The 23,355-nt window shown below is 34.5% G+C and overlaps 1 protein-coding gene across 1 annotated transcript in view; it reads right to left on the reverse strand.

Annotated features, from left to right (window-relative positions):
• Positions 1-23,355, reverse strand: part of LOC126970765 (mucin-1) — a 69,276-nt gene that overhangs the window by 10,358 nt on the left and 35,563 nt on the right. Inside the window, exons 2-8 of the mRNA XM_050816838.1 lie at positions 16,409-16,460; positions 9,781-10,055; positions 8,707-8,866; positions 6,394-6,558; positions 5,093-5,271; positions 3,666-3,801; positions 280-931 (exon numbers count right to left, since the gene is read on the reverse strand). Of these exons, the coding sequence (XP_050672795.1) occupies positions 280-931; positions 3,666-3,801; positions 5,093-5,271; positions 6,394-6,558; positions 8,707-8,866; positions 9,781-10,055; positions 16,409-16,441 (1,600 nt within the window). The 5' untranslated portion in view covers positions 16,442-16,460. The remainder of the gene's footprint in view (positions 1-279; positions 932-3,665; positions 3,802-5,092; positions 5,272-6,393; positions 6,559-8,706; positions 8,867-9,780; positions 10,056-16,408; positions 16,461-23,355) is intronic.

A 23,355-nucleotide genomic window follows, 5' to 3' on the forward strand; every position in this document is an offset into this window, starting at 1 on the left:
GAGGATCGGAGCTGCCAGGGAAACATCTTGGTGGGGCAGGTGTAGTTGGTTGGGGACAACGAGGGTCAGTGCTGCCGGGGAAGCATCTGGGTTGTTCTGTAGTGGTCGGCTTTGGACACCGTGGATCGGAACTACCTGGGAAACATCTTGGTGGGGAAGGTGTTGTTGGCTGAGGACAACGAGGATCAGAGCTACCTGGGTAGCATCTTGGTTGTTCTGGCGTTGTCGGTTTTGGACAGCGAGGGTCAGAACTACCAGGATAACATCTTGGAGGGGAAGGTGTTGTTGGCTGGGGACAACGAGGGTCCGAGCTGCCTGGGAAACATCTTGGTGGAGCAGGTGTAGTTGGTTGAGGACAGCGAGGATCAGAGCTGCCGGGGAAACATCTGGGTTGTTCTTGAGTGGTTGGCTTTGGACAACGAGCGTCAGAGCTACCAGGATAACATCTTGGTGATTCGGGAGTTGTCGATTCTTCGGTTGTTGGAGGTAAATAGGTAGCTGGAGTTAATGTTGACGGTCGCGGTTGCTGTGGACATTCTGGATTAAGAGATCCAGGATAGCAAACTGGCTTTGGACTTGTTGGCTGGAGACAACGAGGATCGGAGCTGCCAGGGTAACATCTTGGTGGGACAGGTGTAGTTGGTTGGGGACAACGAGGGTTAGTGCTGCCGGGGAAACATCTGGGTTTTTCTGGAGTGGTTGGCTTTGGACACCGTGGATCGGAACTACCTGGGAAACATTTTGGTGGGGTAAGTGTTGATGGTTGGGAGCAACGGGGATCGTTTGATCCGGGAATACAAATAAATTGTGGGGAAGCAGTTTGACACTGTGGTTCTGGAGAGCCTGGATAGCATTTTACTTGAGGTTTGAATGTAGTTGTTATTTCTGTTACACTTCCTCCACATCTGACATCACAGTTGTTGGTACAAAGCTGAAAGAAATGTTTTATTTTATTTCATAGCTCATTATTATTTTTAATATTTACTATTTAATAACGAAATACTTGAATATATGTATATATTTGATTCTTTCCTTTCAGATGTAACTAGCCTATTTCATAACTTAATACATTTCGACGCAACTTTCGATTCATGTCATATTTAAATGCGCCTTATTTGCAGGCTATTAAATATCAAATAAAAAGCCCGCTGAGTTTGTTGCGCCCGTTCTTCTCAGGTCTAAAGTATACCTTTTGGAATGTTTTTCAATAAGTGGTTTTGTATCCTGTTTTGAATAAAAATTTTGAATTTGGAATTGTGAATGTCTTAAAGTTAAAGTTAATCATCAGCGTGGTAGACATGTACTGTAATCTAGAGCGTACTGTAGGCTGAGATCTATAGAGTGTACTTATACTTTGCTCATACTTATGTAGAGAGTTAAGTCGAAGTCCGTATTTATAAACATCACTCTGAGTGCGAGCTTATCTTAAGCTTAAGTCCACCATAACGACGATTTAGGAAACATTCATATAAGCCGAACAAAAAGAAGATCATCAATTTCTTTCGTCACCACAATCACTGTTGTTCAATGTTATGAGAAACAAAATATCCGTTTACTGCATGCTGCCATCGGCCATAGCTGTCACGCATCTAAAAATGCGTTCCGCTTCTCTAACCGAATAACTAATCAAGTCCGCATTTCGCCTATATCATTCATTGATTTCCACTTATTTCAATATAGTTATATTAAATTATCAGATAAGTTTTGGATACTGTTATAATTTAGTATACTTTCTATTGTTAAAGATTGTTTAATAATAATCGACAATTTACTGTGTATAATGACACGCGCGCTTGACCTTTCTATTGGGCTGTCTTGGTTTAAGCTCAACATAATCTCAGCTATCAAATGACTATAATTACCAAATCAAAGGTTGCGATATGCTTGAACTCAGCTAAGTTATACATGAGTAAAGTCTGAGTACGCTGTATAGATTACATTAAAAGAAAAAAATATTTACTTCAGTTAATTTTAAAGTCATATCTCTATATTACGTATGTGTATTGCAAATAAATCGGGAGGCCAAAATTTATATCTTATATTGTTTTCTTTAAATTACTTGAGTGTTACAGATTTATTTAAATAAAAATGTGAAGAGAAGTGAGATAAATATATAATAAATACGTAGCTTGGGCAAAAATCTAATTTAAAAATAATACAGATTGACACATTGAAATGTTGATTCAGGATCGATTGAACGATCGATAAAGTCAGGATTATAAATAATCTTAAAATTAGTGTTTCGATATTGAGTGGGGTAAATGTACAGTGACATTAAATGAACGGACGGACAGAGCGTCTTAATAGTTAAGTATCATAAAAAATAAATTACAAAATAAAATACATAATTCATAATAAATCAATGGTCCATAACATCATTTCGAATAAACTGAAAGTAATGTATTAGCCGCACTAGTTTATTTACTGCACAAAACAGTAGCGTAACTCAGCCGTCTCCTTGAAATTTATATCTACGTCTGGGCCGAGCGCTAGAGTTGGTACATATAAAAAGATAGACACGCAGACGACGCAGCTAGTCTTGGGGGCGTTCGGCGTGACCCTCAATCGTATTGTCGTCTCAAGATTGCTTAGCGGCCGTGGACGTCGTGTGTATCCGAGCCTTGCTCGGATTTTTAAGAATGTACAAACTTGAATTTAAAAAAAAAACTAATAGGACATCTGGATTCGAACCGGGTCTTCTGCTTTCCGGATCACCCAATGTCCAATATGAGCTACTATAGTCTTGTATATAGTGTCGAAATTTACCTTTGCATTCTAAAGTTATTGTAGCTGTTTCTCATTAAAACGGATAAAACTACATTTTTTTAAATTGAAACCTAGCTAGATCGATTTATCGCCCCCGAAACCCCCTATATACTAAATTTTATGAAAATCGTTGGAGCCGATTCCGAGATTCCAATTATATATATATATGTATAAGAATTGCTCATTTAAAGATATAAGATATGTATCTGAAATCACCATGGCAACCATTGTTTCTTGGGCGCCGGTGAACTGGGTCCAAACAAAAAAGTGGGATACGTGAAAGGGATAGTAGATATCGTAGTGTATCTCGCTTACTCTCAATACAAATCTAATTTATGTGTCTCTTTCACATTATTATTGTTATTTTAGTGACGCATCCATTGTTCATCTTCTATCTACGTAACACCGCTTCCATATTTATGTTCTCCTGGTGTCTATGTAGTAATACGTCGTGCGCATGACGTCAGGATATATTAAGGTATCATAAGAGAATCTCTTCTTCAACTATGATTCATCATCTATGATTACCTGGTACCAAAACACTGTATAATATTGTCTTACGAATTTTCGATCAGGACACGTGTCATGACGCGAGTTTTACATTTTATACCCATCCCAAGAAAAATGCTCAACGCTCCTAAAGAAGTTTCCTCTTCAAAAATATACTAAGACACTTTTTGGATGGGTGAAGTTGAAATTAATAACTTAATTGTTTTCAAGCATTATGAAATTTCAAATTGTAATACAAAAATTTCTACGTTTTCTATTCTTTAAGCAGTTTCTACAACTGCCAATTTTTTTAATAAAGTAAAATAGCCTCTAGCCGTGTATTCATTTAATGTCGTCACTGTGTGACGGTGGCGCCACTCTGTTTATATAAATATATAAATAAAACAAACCTCAACGTTGCACGTCAAGTAAACTTGATCTGTTTCTGGGAAACGGAAAGCGCTAACTTTATTATATGTAATGAGGGTTGCTCCACTCTTTCCTGTATTCGTTGATCTTTGCCAGAAATCAATTAGCTTCTTCTTTCTGAAAACAAATGAAGCAATAAGTCACAAATTATACTTGTTAATATTTATATAAAGTCCTCATTCAATTGTAGATTTATAATAATCTATTTTGTATATGTATATATATAAATTACGTGACACGTTGTTTGTCCGCGATGGACTCCTAAACTAATGAACGGATTTAAATGGGGATTACTTCATGGACTGCAGTTAGCTCCAACTTGAGAGATAGGATACTTTCTGTTTCGATTTGGGACCCATAATTATTTTTATTTTCAATATTTATTTTGTATGGACATATTTTCTGTGAGAGAATTTATTGACGCACGGTTTGACAGTTCTGCTGTGAAACAATTTCATTATTACAACAGGGAGTATTTTATACGAAATATTTCTTGATATTTTAAAATATTATTGGCAAATTCCTATAAACAGTAATTTTTTATTATCTACAGAACAACGTCTGTCATGTCAACTAGTATGTATGTATGTATCTTGCGCACCGCGGTTAGATCGTCGTGGAGGTGGCTACTAAATGAACGTTGAAAGTAAGTGTAAGAGCATACAGTTATGAGTTTTGATATTTCGATTTTCTTTGCATATTTCTCTGGTAAATGGGAACATTTTCCCTAATAAACAAAAATCAGAATCGTTAACCGATCCTTATAAACATTGGTCTCCAGAAAAATATTTGAACACTATGAAGAATGTTTAAATAAAACACTAATATACAAATGAATTGAGTTTTCTTTAGTGTTAATTCCGCCAATATTTTGTCTTTAAATAATTCGACACGTGTTTCGCCTCTACACGAGGCATCCTCAGGACGTGTTGTGTGTGTCTTTTCAGATTTAGGCGAGACATTTTTTTTAGATTTGTATAATTATGGATTTCCGCAAAGTAACGCGTACTTCAATAAATTTTCTTAAAACACTTTTTAAAAGATTAAAACCAGTGTAATTGTAACTGTGTTTTTACATTAGATTTTGCGTAAAAGGTAAATTTCTATAAATATTCTCTATGTTCTTATTTTAAATGGCGCTTAACTTCATAATGACACCGCAGTCCCCCTGAAAAGGTCACGAAACGTCGGGTTAGCTAAAATAATAATAAATAAATGTAACTTTTAAATTAAAACAAATGTAAAAACATAGTTATAATCACACGCGTTTTAATATTTTAAAAGGTGTTATATTCAAATGTGTAACACTCGCGTTAGACAAACAAACTACCACAGATAATGAATTTTTCTGTATCCCTAGCTGGTAGGACAATGGCGACGAGTTCGTTTATCAGTTCTGATTACTTACTGAGGACATCCTTGTTTGTCAGTCAACTGAAGTTTGCTGGTCTTTGGACTGTCATAATCTTCATTATCGTAGGCCCAACAATCGTGTACTTTCAGACTGAATTGATTTCTGACATCTTTCAAATAAATAAGTATGGTTAAATACTCTCCAATCTTTATTGAGTTCTCTAGTGGATAAGTCTGGAAAAATTGAGGTATGATTAACAATAAACCATTTAAATTGGCATTATGTGTGTGTGTGTATAATGAACCATTAACAATATTTATTACATAATATAATAAGTGTTTATTATATTACAAATAGGTTAGAATATTCTTTGAGAAATATTAACAAGAAAATAAAGAAATTCACCTGCTGGGAGGAGATACGCCCTGACCATTACAAATTATAATGTGGTCAAACTCAAAATCAAATAAATTTTCAATATTTTAGGCTTAAACTATGCTCTTTAGAATCGTTATTTAAATTATTTAAGCTTTTCGCACGACACGCCACAAATTAGAAATCATCCCCACCATCTGGATGTGTGGCGGTCCTCCACAGTGCAGTTTTCAAGGAACTTCCGTCCACATACGTACAACAAAGCTGTGGAATGAACTTCCTAGTGCAGTGTTTCCGGGACGATACGATACTTCCATCAAGTCTGTCAACCTAGCCCAGGTCCTCTGGTGTTACAGGAGAGTGTGGTCTGCAGTGATCACTTAACAGGTTACTCATACGCGCGTTCCTCCTTCTCTTCCATAAAAAAGCAGAAGTGTAGAAACCTCTTCAGGTCCTCGCATCGTTCTGGAAGATCATAATCTGCAGGCTCTTAGATTCCAGAATTGCGAGAAAGACAGTTTCTTCGTATGATATAATATGACAGATATACTGCAAGCATTTTGTTTATTTATCAACTAGCACTGTCAATACAAAATAACTGAGATAACTTACAGAGGGTTGTGTTCACAATAGTATTTACCAGGCCGTTAGTGCGTTGTTGGGGCACGTTTGGCCAATGTTCACTTGAAATTCATTTATAAAATTAATAAATATATGAATATTAATAAACTACCATATTTATTCAAACAAAACAAATCTTATAACAATATTTACAATACTATGAAAGCATTAAATTAATACTATCATTAAGGGGAAGCGTACCAAGAATACTGGCAGCATTTATGCAATTAAGATCTAAATAAGTTTAACTTCTTACATGCGTTTATGAGAACATATATTATTATATATTCATATTGGTTATTAATGAAAGTAGCTTAGGTGACGTTACGTCGGAAGTAACAAATAATAAAGTAACATACGTTGGGGAAGACTCCCTTCTGGATGTCCATCCAGCACTCGACGCCACCAGCCGGTCCTTCCACAGCCACTACGTCCAGCATATCAACCATGAACGGTTTCAGTTTGAGCACATGGGACTGTTCTGATTTTCCGCCTGCTTCCAGGGCTGTACCGGCGCATGAAACCTGGAAAAACAAAATTAATTACTTTATAAAACTGTAATTTTGGTTTCTTTTGCCCATTTATGCAGAGATACATTTGGAACTCGTAGGATGGCTTCGATGAATCGCGATTAGATTGAATATAAGATAAGAAATGTTCTTTTTTATGAAAATAAGGGACGAGACGAGCAGGATGTTCAGCTGAAGATAATTCATACGCCCTACCCATTACAATGTAGTGCCGCTCATGATTCTTGAGAAACCCAAAAATTCTGAGCGGCACTACAATTGCGCTCGTCACCTTGAGACATAAGATATTAAGTATTATCCCATTTGCCCAGTAATTTCACTCGCTGCGGCGCCCTTCAGACCAAAACACAGTAATCTTTATACATTACTGCTTCACGGCAGAAAAAGGTGCCGTTGTGGTACCCATAATCTAGCCGGCATCCTGTGCAAAGCCTCCCACCGGTTGGAATGTTGGTTTTGTAAATCACACAATAATAAGCGAGGTTCTTATCTGGGTGAATTATTAGACGTGCTACCACTTGGTTCTAACTTCTAAATTCATTTCATAATTCAAAATTTTGTGACGTCAGTTGTTAGGTGTATAATAGTTGGAGGTAATTTATAAAAACTTACGAGAGGGGCATAAGAGACGATGTCCTACCGACATTGTGTATCTAGCTCTACCGAACTCAATTGCGATCCAGTGAACTACCAGATCAGATCTATAGCCAAGGTTCTCACTGAGAGACGCCTCAATTCTTCTTCTTGTAATAAAATGTCAATGTCAATTTCTATCGTGAATTTTCGAATCGAGCTGTTTAATAATGTGATATTACATGTCGTCGATGTTAATACAATAAATAATGACAACAATTATTTAATTCTAAATAACATTATTTTCTGTTCTTTATTTATTTAGTTAGTCATAAGGTTATTATAAGCTTAAGCGTAGGTATAACTTATAGTTTATAGCGGGTTGTTCTCCGCAACTCGATGTATTAAGTGCGCTTATTTTGCGTGATGGGTTGACGGTGTTACTCCTGCCCACCCAACTCTACCAGGAAGCCCAGAAGACGTGCCCCTACATTCTGTGTGTAATACTGTATTATGGGTTCCTTCCTAATGGTGTATATACGTGTTTGTTTAGGTCCTCTGAGAATACCCGAGAGCCAATACCTGTCCTGGTCTTGGATCCATCTGAAAATCTGAAAATTCTTAACTCTTTCGGGTTCAGTTCTTCCTAGGCTTCCTCGCACAACGAACACGAACTGCGTGACAGCTCATTATCATTCAATTCAAAGTGCTCAGTATTTCAAGGAGTTTTCACTTGAAATATCTTGAGATTATACAGAATGCTCTCATGTAATTGAATCCACCATTTCTATTAGGGCCAAGAGAAGGTTTGCCAGACGTACCGAGAACATGACGTGTTGGATCTGTTTATATCCTCATGTTCCAGCATCATTACCCGACCAACTACTTCTATAACGTTACTTGTAATAATGGCTGGCGTGTAAGGTATGATCAAAGCTTCAAGGTCCCTAAGCCACGATTTCACCGATGACATTTCAAACTGAGTTTAATAAAACTCAGTTTTGCGTGAATGAGTTAAAATAGCAGTCTTGAACACCAAGCGATTTCACCAATACCTTTTGAGCGTGTTGACATAAGATGAGTTTACATGTCATAAACAATATAATGTATCAAATACCTGTTAAAACTGTCATCGATAAGTAAGAACAAAATCTAAATTATTAAATGTCAATGTTTCCATTTCGATAATGACACTGAAAGGTCTTGAACGCGTTCAAATATGTTGAACGTCCAAAGTTCAGCGGTCAGCATTTAACTTCGTTTAGTTTGTGTTGGTGAAATGTGTGTCTAATCGCGTTCTACTTCAATGGTGAAATCGGCCCAAGTCATATCGGTTCAGGAGAACTGTGACCGGTAACTGATTCCACAAAGTGGCAGTGCGAGTCATCAGTAGAAGTTTCTTCCTTTGAGACGTCATCATGATGTTGTGGAATTTCACATTTTGTCGTTATTTGTGGAGGAATCTAGCTGCTGGTATCGACTGGTTTTTTGATGCGTCTCATCAGATGATGGCATTTTATTTAAAATTGGCAGTCCACTCTTTTCATAAATAATTCCCAAATATCTTACCTTTCTGGCAAAGTCGTTCGGTCCCTGAACAAATTCATCACCCTGGAATATGAGGACATTGTCTATGGTTCCACACGCATTGCACAAAGGTCTGGAGCCGCAGCCGTTCAGCGGAACTCGGAATGAGTAACGCGACTGGCTGCCTCCAACTGATATGTACCTGCGAACAATACATTTAGATCAGTCACCTGATATTCTTAAACATAAATTATTAAGCCTTCATCTCGAACCAACGTAGGTCAAAGAGCTCCTTTAACGAGAATGTGCTTGGAGTTTCATTATAATAATAGTGGAATAAGGATATTTAATACAAGTAGGGACTGTTTTAAATATGAACTAACTTACTAACATAGGATTTATTCAAATCAAATCAAAATATTTTATTGCAAGTCACATTTTACAGTAGGGTGGTACATTAATGGGTAGATAATATATGACGCCCTGCAAGGGCACAGCAATGCTATACATAAAATAAATAAGACTTATATATACATTTTATACATCCTTATACTATATTGTAACTAATTCTCACACTTAGTGTAATTAAAAAATTCGGGTAAATCGTAGAAGCATTTTGAAACTAAAAAAATTTTAAGATGTCTTTTAAATAGAGAAGGCTTCTGTTTATGTTTAATATCGTTTGGGATGTGATTATAAATTTTTATTGCCATGTGGTGAGGGCTCGATGACACTAATGACATACTTGTTTGGGGAATTTTTAATTTGTTTAAATTTCTATTCGCTTGTTATTTGGTTGTGTTGAGTATAAGTCCGAATGTTTTTTAACAAATTTACATGCTTCTAGGATGTAAATTGAAGTAAGAGTTAAAATTTTGTGTTTAATAAATATGATGTACATGAATCTATCTGCTATTTAATTTGTACCTATGGTTTATCTATTGTATTTTGTCCACATATTATTGTTTTCTTGTAGATATTTTAATTATATGAATTAGTTTAATCATTGTTCATTTTTACACGCGTCATTAGTTTAACATTTATCTGTTAGTTATATTTAGGTATACTTAATAATTTTATTAAATAAATGGACCCGCCCCCCCTCTGGATACTCACTTGCATCTGGGATCATTCAAGAATCCCTTGCTGTACACAACTCCGTCGAAGACATCTGCAAACTCGACTGTAACATCGATGTATTCTGCCGAACATTGCACGTTTATATCAGGCGACAGAGGAGAGTCTGCCGCTCTCGACCCTCGAATGAAGTTCACTCCGCTCTCATCACTGGATTCGAAAGAGTAGAAGGGAGATAACTCATCTCCGGCCAATTGAAGGTTTAGTTCAGCCGCTGTGAGTGTGTTTCCTGAAACAGCTGTAGCGAGCGACAGCTGAAAACAAATAATGATTTTCATTAATATTATGGTCAGTATAATATATCTTAATATATAATTAAATCGTAATTCTTTAAGTCCGTGTATGTTAATCAACTCGATTTGAACAAGCTCGCCGCGACGTTCGGTTCTCCAAATAAATTGAAAGATTACCGCTGAAGTTAGCCATAATTTTTATGATTTGATTTAATCGAAATATTCCAGTTTGTTTTACAACTGTAAGTATTAGTAATCAGTCAAAGATTCTTTATCATGATTGTCAGAAGCAATGCAGAAGATATTGAAGAATACTCATCACTTGAATGAATAAACAAAATACATAAAAAAACCGACTCCACAATGTAGGTCCTTAATTGTTATTTTTAATTGTCTTGTTATTATAATATACATGGGGCACACTAAAAGTTTTGCACTTCTAGCTAATCGGAACTATTTGAATTTCGAATGTTGTATTTTTTGAAACGTTGCAACGTTCTTAGTAATAAAAAAAAACAATTGCCGTGAAATCATTTGTCGATTGTTGTTTATCATCAAAGTTCTACATACGCAACGAAAATGGAATTAAGTCGGAATGATTTTAGAGCGTTGATTTCTTATGATTTTAAAAGTTCTCTCTCTCCGTAAGACTGTGCCGCTCGTCTTCAAAATGCTTTTGGGAGAGAAGCACCTTGCTTACGCACCGATGGTTTGCTGAATTTGAGGGAGGTCGGGTTTCTTTACATTACAAATTTCGTGAAGGGCGGCCTTCAACTGCCGTCAACGAAAATAATGTGGCTACTGTTAAGCGGCTAATTGAAGAAAACCCGCGGATTACCTATAAGACAATTCTAGGACTATTGGGGATTGGTATGAAACAAATTCAGAAAATTTTACACGAAGAATTGAAAGTTCAGAAACTTTTTTGTCGTTGGATCCCTCATGAATTGACAGCGGAGCAGAAGCGGTCTCGCGTGAATTAACACATCAGAATGCATGCAATGTTTTGTATAAATTTAAATATATATACACAAGTCTGGAAAACTAAGTATTACACTTTAAAATTGTAATAATTTTTAAGCACACAAGTTATACTTGCGAATACAAAAGGACTCGAAAAAGAGTTTAACTACATCAGAACTTCATAGTCGGTAACCTACTTTACAATAATTTGAAAACAAAAACAAAAAAGAAAGAAATTAAATGGTAAAATGGTTTGAATAACAACATACATAACACATATTGAGAATTATGTTTATTTGTATATTTTCAAGAATCAAAAAGTCCCACTCAATACTTCTTCTCATATCTCATATCAATTTTTCTCATACAAATTTAATTTATAACCAACATTTATGAACAACGCGGGACTCGAACACGCGACCTCTCGGTTCCGTCCGAGCGTTCTTTCCAACTGAGCCAACCGTTCGAGTGAAGACTCATTTTGGTTACAAATTTATTTAGTACTAGCTGACCCGACAGACGTTGTTCTGTATATAATAAATAAAGTAATGTTTTTATATGAATTTGTCAATAATATATCATAACATAAAAAATTACTTCGTAAAATATGCACCCTGCTGTCGTAATGAAATTGTTTCACAGTAGAACTGTCAAATCGTGCGTCAATAAAGTTTTTCTCATAGAAATTTTGTATGGACACATCAAAGGAAAAACAAATTTGTTGCATTTTCCTATTTATTCACCTTTTAAACCTTCTCTCGACTTCCACAAATAATTCAAGACCAAAATTAGCCAAATCGGTCCAGCCGTTCTAGAGTTTTAGCGAGATTAACGAACAGCAATTCATTTTTATATATATAGATAATTGATGTCATTGCGGGTTATCACTTATTATTAAAATGTGAGAAGTGCTCAGTCACAAATGAATTAATTCTTACAAAATATTGTCTGAGCAGTTTACGTTTCAATTGAGATGAATCGCCAGGTGTACGACCATATCGATATCATTGTTAGACTAAAACAATGTCTAAACATTTTCTCACGGAAATTTTTGTTTCAAATAATACTTGGGAACTTTGGCTCTGTGTTGTCATTACTTATGATTTTTGTGATTTATAGTTTTAACAGTTGAAATGGTATTTAAAAAGCCATTGTAAAATTTGCGATACTGGTAAATATTATAATAAATACACAATAGCTTATTTAAAAATACGATTTTCACGCAGCTGTACTAACGGACAACTACAACAAGGGCCATAAGGTGTCAATTACGGATTATTACTTGCGGTGGTGTCGTGGGAAGGGTCGTTCCCTTTCCTAAAGTTTGGGAAAGTTTAAACGCGCACTGCTTGTGATTCCTGGACCGTGTCGTCGTGAATCCTGCTTTTTTTTGTTAAATTTTATTTTTTTTTTCACTGAGGTTGTTGCACAGCTTGCATATATTTATTTTGAGATAATTTGTAAAACGATTAATCTGTTCATGCTGTTTCAAAAGAGGGGCAAAGATTTTCTTGCCTTCTGAAGGCTTCTTCTCCTCAAGGCTGTTAAAGACTAAATAACAATTATGTATGTAATACAGATAGTAATTTAATATAATGTAATTCATTTAAATTGTGAATCACTTTCAACTTATGACATAATTGTGATTTTTTTTTTAATATAGGTACTTCTTTGCTTTTTAATTATGAATGTTATTGGCGTCTATAATTGAAATAGCACTCAGCTTGTATTATTGTGAATATTATTTTGTTAGTATTAGTGTATCCTATGGGACATTCAATAAGTAAAGGCTAAACGCTTCCGAAGTGGACCAAAATGTCTTACTTTGACATTATAATGACTCTCATAAAAAATCAATATCTATCTAATATAATCTCTATCCATACAGCCTAGCAGTCGGTCCCAGGGTCGAGCCTCCTTCCGGTACGCCCCGCGCCTGTACGATACAACTTTTACATCCACACCCCGCCCTGCTTCGCTGGAAAAGATTTCGAGCTACCAGCGTACAGGAGGTTTTTATTCCGTAGGAGTCGAGCCCGTCATATGGCCCGTTTCAGAGCCTAAATACGTAAATGTTTTTCGACTGTTGTATCTCAATATACCTTGAAAATGTCTCGTATGTTCAAAAGCACATTAACGAATTTGGTAGAAACTGTGTCAATCATAATGTTAACACGAGGAACAAATATAAACTACACGGTTAAGTTCAGTTAATAAGTCTTTTATTGGCCGATGATATGATTTTACAACATAATCCCAGATAATGTACAATTCAATTGTATTACAACATTCAAAAGAATTGATAAAAAAGTTTGGTAAAGATTATCTATACATATAAATCAAATTGGAGTGTCTGTTTGTAATATTGAAGTAACCGTTTATTACTACACTAGCTGACCCGACAGACGTTGTTCTGTGCATAATAAGAAAAATACTGTTTTTTATGTATTTGTCAATAATCTGTATATATGAGAGATTTCCACGTATATAGTCACTCATCACGATATCTCTGGAACCATTAGAGCTAAAGACTTGAAATTTGGTAGGACTATTCTTTTCACTGAGTAGAGGTCAGCTAAGAACGGGGTTTCCAAAATTCCATCCGCAAGCGTTTTTTTTTTATTATGAACAGAACAACGTCTGTCGGGTCATCTAGTATTTCATAACACCAAGAATTATTTTGTAAAATATGGTCCCTGTCAATGACTTTCTATATTATGTATAGAACGTCATTGCTCCCTGTTGTTAACTATAATGTAGGTAATTGTTTCAAAGCAGAAATGTCAAATCGTGCGTCAATAAGTTCTCCCATAGAAAATATGTCCATACAAAACAAATATTGAAAATAAAAATAGTTATGCGTCTCAAATCGAAATAAAAACTATCCTATCTCTCACGTGGGACTAAACTGCATTCCATGAAGTAATCCCCATTAAAATCCGTTCATTAGTTTAGGAGGCCATCGCGGACAAACAACGTGTCACGTAATCTTTATATATATAATTCTTGTATGCGTGTGTATGTCACTGAACTCCTCCTAGACGGCTGGAGCGATTTTATTGAAACTTTATGTCTTCAGGTGGATTCGAGAATGGTTTAGATTCACAATTGAACTACCTCCTGAACGGCTGGACCGATTTTGATGAGATTTTTGTGTGTTCCAGTGAATTTGAGATTGATGTGTGTCTTCGGGTGGATTCAAGAATGGTTTACATTCACAATTGAACTACCTCCAAAACGGCTAGACCGATTTTGATGATATTTTTGTGTGTTCCAGTGTATTTGAGATTGGTTTAGATTCTCAATTCCGTCCATATAGTGTATTTTAGTGGACTCCTCCTAACGGCTGGACCGATTTTTCATATTTAAGACGTGTGTCCGAAATTTCCGACAGGACAACGTCTGTTGGGTCCACTAGTTTATATATATAATAGCTGACCCAGCAAACGTTGTATTGCCGATATTAAAATCGCGATACAAAAGTAACTGTTGATCGTAGATGGGTGAAAATTTGAACTTGTATGTATTTTTAATGCTGACTCATAATCAAACAAATTTAAAACAAAATGTCAAAAAAATTAAAAAAACAAAATTCGTGTGGACCACCCCCAACATTCATGAGAATCGGTCAAGCCGTTTCGGAGGAGTTCGGTCCCGCACACCGTGACACGAGAATTTTATATATTAGATGTATATGAATATAATATATACGGTACATACACCAATATAACATATTTTACTATTTTTGTCTGTCTGTCTGTTTGTTCCGGCTAATCTCTGGAATGGCTGGCCTGATTTTGACGAGACTTTTATTGGCAGTTAGCTAATGTAATAAGGAGTAACTCAGACTACGTCTTTTTAGAATAATTATTTAATTTTAGAAAAATAAAGTGATGATGCCATGTACAAGAAACGGTCTAACTCTAAAAATAATTTATATGGCAAAACAACGTTTGCCGGGTCAGCTAGTAATATAATGATTTTCTTATTGTTACTACATACTGGGAATGGAGTAAAAATCCTCAGACTATTTAAGTATAAATGTTTATTGTACGATATAACATGATATTTTATTGTAACAAAATATACAAAATAAGCCCGCTGAGTTTCTTGCGCCCGTTCTTCTCAGGTCTTTTTTTTTTTATGAAAATAAGGGACAAGACGAGCAGGACGTTCAGCTGATGGTAATTGATGCGCCCTGCCCATTACAATGCAGTGCCGCTTAGGATTCTTGAAACCCCCAAAAATTCTGAGCGGCACTACAACTGCGCCTGTCACCTTGAGACAAGATATTAAGTCTCATTTGCCTAGTAATTTCACTAGCTACGGCGCACTTCAGACCGAAACACAGTAATGCTTACACATTACTGCTTCACGGCAGAAATAGGCGCCGTTGTGGTACTCATAATCTAGCCGGCATCCTGTGCAAAGGAGCCTCCCACTGGTAAAAAAAGGTCTGTGGCATACTATTTTGACTGGTTGCTAGTTTTTTGAAGTTCAATAAGTGATTTTAAATCGTATTTCAAAAAAATATTTGAATTTGAATTTTGGAGTTCGACTTTCAGTCGACGTTTCTCTCTTGAATTAAAAAACTCAATTGACATTAACGCTTCGGTTTTCCAGAGAACTGCCCTCTTGAAGTGTTTAAATTATAAATATTATGTTGACAGTAATCATATTTCATACATAATGACGCGCATTCTCACATCACCAAAGAGTTATTCGTCAGTTATAGTATATTAAATTTATGAACATCTTATATGGCGTTCGAACGTGTATTCTTAAACAATATAGTTACACCATATTCCAATTGAATGACCTTTGACACAGATATTGTGATGAAACCTGTACGAATACAGCTATGCCCTTTTACGGTATATTAATGAGCTTCATTTAAAGCTTATAACGACATTCTAGTCTAGAGTTGGAATCTAGGATGATAATTGATATCAATTTAAAATTTTTTTTTAAATAATTAATTGTTGATTATATTATCAAAATTATACATTGAAGATTTTAAAAGGATGGTGTTAATACAACAATAAGATATCGTCAAAAGTTAAATTCAATAATGTGTCTGCACCCCTTTTTATTTATAATATCAATGCCTTAACTTAATTCATCATACCATATCTAATATTATGTAGTTTCGTTAAGTACAAAAAACTGCTTCCATTCCGTTCCGCGGTGATATAAATTAAAATTTATACTAATGATTATTTATTTCTATAGTAAATTGATATGTTATAACTTGGAACTGTTTAAAGTTTTAATACATTTAGATTTTGTTGAATAAACCGGTTTAGAACGTTTACCGCATGTTATTCTAATATGTTATGTTATTATCACTCTCTATGGTAAATAAATATATTTGTAATGCCTTATGGCTTATAAAATAAATCAGATATTACCTGCACGAGTGCAATCAGTGTCGCAAAGCGCATGACAGCCGCTTCATGGAACCTGAAACAAGAAGTAGTAAATACATTATCGGCTTTGTCAAAGTTACCAATACAATAAATACTATGTATGTTGTTAATAATGATGACAACTGTGATTTAATAATAGCAATGTGCAAACTTCACTTACATACTAATACTTATGTGTTTGATAATACATTAATGTGAAATACGTAATATTAATCATATTATGCCATGAGAGAATTTTCTAGAAACTGTAATAATCATTATGTTAGCACTAGGATCCAACATAAGCTTGATATGCCTACTACTTGGTTAAGTCGAGTTATTAAGTCATTTGTTGGGTGATGCTTGTAAAATCTTCTAAACAAATATGTTAGTAAATACAAGAGAATTGTTATAAAAGCTAACGTGGTAAAGGCTAGACCAATATATAAATAAAATTTATAATCATGACACTATGGGAATGGAGCGAAAAATATTGTAATGAAAATCTATTTACAAAAAGAAGACCACCGAATTTCTTACGCTCATCTCAATACTAAGTCCTATATATTTGAAAGGGTGGTTTGACGTTTAATAATAGACTAAAAAACTTCTTTGAAAAGAAATAATTAAATTGCAATTTGAGTACCTAGTGTACTATATTGCTGTATCTCGAACCACGAGAAACGAACAAAAATGTTGTTATATTAAAAAAAATACTAATACTATAAAATAAATTATGTAATGGAATATAGAATCTTGAAACTAGGAATCTTTAAACTAATAAGAATCTTGTGTTAAACTATTACATTGCTTTTTGTGATCAAAATGGATTATAACGTTGTTATAGTTGTAAGATTTACTAACAAATAAATAAATATTTATGGTGTTAACGTTATTTACTAGAAGTTACAAGGTATTAATGAAAAGTTAATTTGTGATAATTCTGCTGTTTTCCAGTAACATAGTTAACTAGTGACTAATATATTTTTGATTATTAAAAACTTTGAGTCAACAGAATGGTCTGTATAATATTATAATATGTCTGTTCATACGAAACTAAATTATAAATCTGTTTTGTCCTGTTTTACTTTGACCCAACACTGGCATGTGTTTAGGAAATAAAGATAAATAAAATAATACTCTGAGATCCGATATTTTCTTTAAATATATAATTCTTAATTGTACAGGAATTAGTTTGTCTTTATAATGTATCAATCTTTTAAATGTCTACTCACGAACATATAATTATTATGTTTGCAACATATTCGTGAGGTCAAACTGTTGATCTTCCAATAGTTTCCGTGTCTCACACTCGCTACAAACTTAGCTAAAACACTCTTCCTTTTTGTTTATTTTTTTGCAACTCATATGCCAGTGGTTGGGAACCATGCCTTCTAAGCTAGGTCGTGGGTTCGAATCCCGGTAGGCGCAAACATAATATATAATATGATGAATATTTTTGTTTCTGAGTCATAGATGTTTATTTGTATTTTTAAGTAAGTATATTGTTTTTTTTTATGGAATAGAAGGACAAACGAGCGTACGGGTCACCTGTTGTTAAGTGATCACCGCCGCCCACAATCTCTTGCAACACCAGAGGAATCACAGGAGCATTGCCGGCCTTTAAGGAAGGTGTACGCGCTTTTTTTGAAGGTACCCATGTCGTATCGTCCCTGAAACACCGCACAAGGAAGCTCATTCCACAGCTTTGTAGTACGTGGAAGAAAGCTCCTTGAAAACCGCACTGTGGAGGACCACCACACATCCAGATGGTGAGGATGATATCCTAACTTGTGGCGTGTCGTGTGAAGGTGGAATTGGGCGGCAGGAATCAGGTTAAACAGCTCTTCGGAACACTCCCCGTGATAAATGCGGTAGAAGACACACAATGAAGCGACCTCTCTACGCAACGCCAAGTGATCCAGCCGTTCACAGAGCACTGAGCATTGTATTAAATATATCGTTGTCTTGTACTCATAGTACGGGCTATGCCTAGTTTGGAGCAAGATAATTTGTGTAAAAGTTGTCAATATTAAAAAAATAAAAGTGTGCGTCTCAGGACACCCGACAGAAGTGATAACTTAAAAAACATAAGTTGAACTATTTAATATAGAAATTGTTTTTTGACGTTGACGTGCCACACATTGTTCTGAGTCTGGCCCGAGTACGCCCACTTAGGCGTAGTATTAGTTGCCGTACTTTGCGACTACGCCTGCGGTATCTAGTTGGAGTGCAGCAGAGACCAATCCTTAATCTTAGGTGACATATATACGGTTGTATACCGTTTGGAACTAGAAAGTTAAAAGCGATGTCTTAAACCATAAACATATTAATTAGTATACAAGCCGTTATGTTTCCAAAGGTCGTGATGCAATCGACTCATCCATTAAGTCATATATTTACAAAAGTTCAAGGGACCATTAAGTTTTCTTATTCAGACCGCACTCAAAATAATATGTTTATATTATTCGGTAATTTTAGTTTATAATAATTCATAAACTTGAGTGCGTAATAAGTCTTTCGTCATATTCTTGGATGAAGTAATGCTAAACGGCTTATTTGGTGGCTATTATAAGTTAAATTTATTAGCAATTTCTGTAATGTCGAATGGCCTTAAGTATGTGTTGCAAATATTATATATAGGTAAGTATTTAAGATAATCCTTTTTTTGTTTCAAGTACTTCAATACAAACTATGGTACCTTAGTCAACTCTAAACCTTATTGTATATTGTGCCAAAACTAACGGTGCGCTTGGACAGACGACTTCATGCTCCACTAACTTTAACTAAGAAGTTTGAGGCTTTCATCAAACCAAGCGATAAATATTACGAAACTCCAAAATACCATGATCAAAATATCTCTTTTAAAAAGAAATAGAGTTACTCCTTTAAAACGCCTTATCCGCATCATTTACATCATATTATGTCGCTCTATACAGCGTGCACTTCAATGGTCATACTAAATGAATACAGGTGTACAACTACTTAAACGTAATCAAGAAATTACAATTTCAAAAGTAAATAATACACAATTCACCAAAATAAATCAATTTATAATAACATCTTTTCGAACCACCCTGTAAGTAATCTAGTAGCCGCGGGCTAACGTAGGCAACGTAAGGGTGATTAAAATGTTGTTTCTTAAATATATAATTTGTTTTGTTTGAAAATTTGAAAATTTTAATTATTTTCTTTAATTGTTGATATTGTTTTATGTTTACTGTTGAGTAGCTCTGTCTGTGTGTGTTCATTAAACATCGTCATTGTAAGGCCACACTTTATATTGAGACAGCTCTATTAGTAAATACACCGTAAGTTCACGATTATATTTTAGTACGCCATTAGTCTCATCTGCTCAACTGTTTTGGTGTATGAGATTATGAGATACAACCCGCTGACAGACAGTAGGACGGCTAAACAAACAGACAGACAGCCCTGTGCTTCCACGGGGCATAAAAATGTAGAAGTCCCAGGCCCGCCGGTAAGAGGCGAGTAAGGTCGTATACCTGTGGAAGGCTCCTTTTCACAGGATGCCGGCTAGATTATGAGTACCACGACTAACACAAACACACACACACAACTGAATGTAATAGTCCTGTTGTTATGTATCAATTAATATAGTGTGACGACTGTCTTAATGAGAAATAAAGTTCTTTTTTTTAAATTTAAAACAAAGTGCGACACGAACCGAAAAAATCTATTTGGAATTTTTTCGTTTTGAACAGAAAAACAGACAAACTAACAAAAATTCTATAAAGTACTTTTTTGAAGTTGGCATAGTTTTTAAAATATACAGCAAATATCCTTAAAAAAAATCATTGTACAGATTACATTTGTTACGATTTTATTATATAATTTATACGCTCTTGTGATTCCTCTGGTGTTGCAAGAGTATACGGGCGGCGGTGATCACTTAACACCAGGTGACCCGTACGATCGTTTGTCCTCCTATTTCATAAAAAAAAATAACTAGCTGTCCCAGCAAACGTTGTATTGACAGTTAAAGTTATAAAAAAATTGTATAATTATAATTTTTGGAGTATAAAAGATAGATGACGACCGATTCTCAGACCTACAAAATATATCGTTCATATAATTTATCGTAGGTACTACAATTATTATTATATTCGATTGCCATCATACAACCCTATTGCGGATCTGTGGATAGAACAGAATAATATAAAAATCACGATTAAAAAAACAAGGGTTGATCGTAGACGGATGAAAATTTGTTGTTATAAGTATTCTAGTGCTTAATTATAACAAAATAAAATTAAAAAAATTGTCAAAAAAATTAAAATAAATATTTAAGTACGGGTCACCTTTTTAGTAGGGGTATAAAAAATAAATGTTGGCCTATTCTCAAAGCTACTCGATATTGTATTAATTGACTTCCGTAAGTTAACCATTGGGTATTAAGAAGTCTTATTTATTACACAATAATATCGCTCATAAAATTTACGAAATGCAGGTGTCAAAAAACTTGGCTGACATTGACATAGCCAAAAACAGTAATACCTTAGTAATATAGTGTCCAATGAAAACGAAAATGCAGTAGTAATGGCGTTGTATAAAGTGTGCCACGGCCGAAGTGTCATCACACCAGTAATACTCTTCATTTGACTACACTTTCTTATTATGTTTGTCCACGAATATAAACAATTATTTTGTCTTATATTTGATAAAGGGACGGTACGCCATCTTGATAAGGGCACAGTGTTAGTGACGTCATATCGACAGACACTTCATAATTAACATTCAAAACTACCGCTTGCAAATGTAGTGAATAACTTTGCCGCATTATATCGCATTAGTCTCGATGTAACAAAAAGAATGTTTGTGCACGCAACAAGTTATTCTTTTTTAGCGTAATTAAACAAAAATTCTGATTTTTTTAACTCCTCCTTATTAAAGAAAAATCATTAGTATACACAAATAAAATTTGAAAACAAACATTTTATGAACGATGCGGGACTCGAACCCACGACTTCTGGCGTTCCGTACCAGTTCTCTACTAACTGAGCCAACCGTTCGAGTGACGTATCGTCATAAAATCTTGTATACTTTGTTTAAGTCTTAGGTTGTGGCTTCAAACAATATTAGAATAAGGAAGGTATAAAATACAACCAATGAAATTATGTGAGGTGAGTAGATCAACTAGTGAGGAGTATATATATACATATAACTGTCTGCTGTGACACAGAGAACATTAAGATTGTACATATGATATACAAGATAAAGTGTTTGGGCAAATATAAAAGAAATAATCAAAACAAAATTAGACGAAAACACAGTCATAAAATATATTAATGAGGTTTTTAAATGTCTTTATGATAGTGATCAATTGAGATAATATCATTCTCAGCAACATATAAAAAAAAACATTTTTTTTATATGTTTAAAATTTAATTTCCACAAAAATCATGGTCACTCCGAGACACATTGCAGACCGGTTCAGCAGGTCCCGGGGTATCCTCCCAATAACAGAAGCTGAGCCTTATATAATACAAGATTCACCGGCGAACTTTTAACCTTACATCTGGCAGTGACCAAATTACCATAAACTTCTAATGACATAACTATCAATTCCACAAATATTGAGAATTCTGAATTAATTCACACCCTAGTTATAGTTATAGTTTAAATATGTAAAGATATACATTACATTCGAGTTTTTTTTTTGAATTTTTATGATTATTATGTCAGAATACAGACGCACCCTGACGTTAGCTGGTCAACTATACCGTTTTGTATTATACTTCAGCTATCAAGCCTCTTGTAACTTAAATGTCTACTGAACTACAACCAATGAACGAGAATTAAATAGATTTCAATATATATAAAATAAATTATTCTTTCTGTTAATGTTAATTCTTTGAATTTATTAATGGGGATTACTTCATGGAGTGTAGTTTAGTCCAACTTACGAGATAGGATAGTTTTTATTTCGATTTGGGACCCAAAATTATTTTTTATTTCCAATGTATGTTTTGTATAGACATAATATTTTCTATGCGAGAATTTATTGACGAACGGTTTGACAGTTCTGCTGTTAAATTTCATTATAACAACAGGGAGTTTCTTATATATACTTCTCACGGGCTCTACTTTTTCCGAAGATTACCAAAATTTACTGAATTTACCACGACTCATTAAGTAAAATTAATATTTATAATGACGTGGAAATAATAAAGCGCTTAATTTAATCTTATTTGAACAAAATTTATTTGACTTTGACTTAATGAGGGATGTTAGATCCCTCATTAAGTCAACATCAAAATTGGCTAGAGAAATAATCGAAATACTGTACAACGCAAGATCGTATTATTACAATATTACACATATTATTTATACAAAATACTTTAATATATTTAAAGGTAACGTGTCTGATATAATGAACAATTACGGTGTCCAAAATATTGATTAATAATAAGTAACACTAATACTAAATCAATTTTAATGTTAAAATAACTAATATCAATGACATTGAGTTAATTTTCATAAAGTCATGAAACACGTACAACTTGATATAACTATTTATTATATTATACGGTTATTACGGTAATATACGGTGACTGTAAGCATAGATTTGATCTACAGGGCGGGGTATAGAAAACTTTGGATAATTTAGCTCTTGAATCCTCGTAACGGATCATGCAATACGACTTAGGAGGTACTATTATATATAATATACAGCAGAAATACTGTAACTTAAAAGGCATAGTCGTCGCTACAATTCTCTTATATTAACCCACTTATCACGAGATACATTACATCATTAACATATTAAAAACAAAATAATATAGTAAGGGTCGGTTATGCAACATACGTACTTTAAGTTCAAGTATCTTCAACCATAGATACCTCACGTAGGCAGATTAGAAGAGAAAAATAATTGCTTTCATAACTAGTGGTCGTAGACAAGTTTTTTTTTTAAGTGGAGGACAAAC

This window comes from Leptidea sinapis, chromosome 22 (assembly GCF_905404315.1).
Source record: "Leptidea sinapis chromosome 22, ilLepSina1.1, whole genome shotgun sequence".
Classification (NCBI taxonomy): domain Eukaryota; kingdom Metazoa; phylum Arthropoda; class Insecta; order Lepidoptera; family Pieridae; genus Leptidea; species Leptidea sinapis.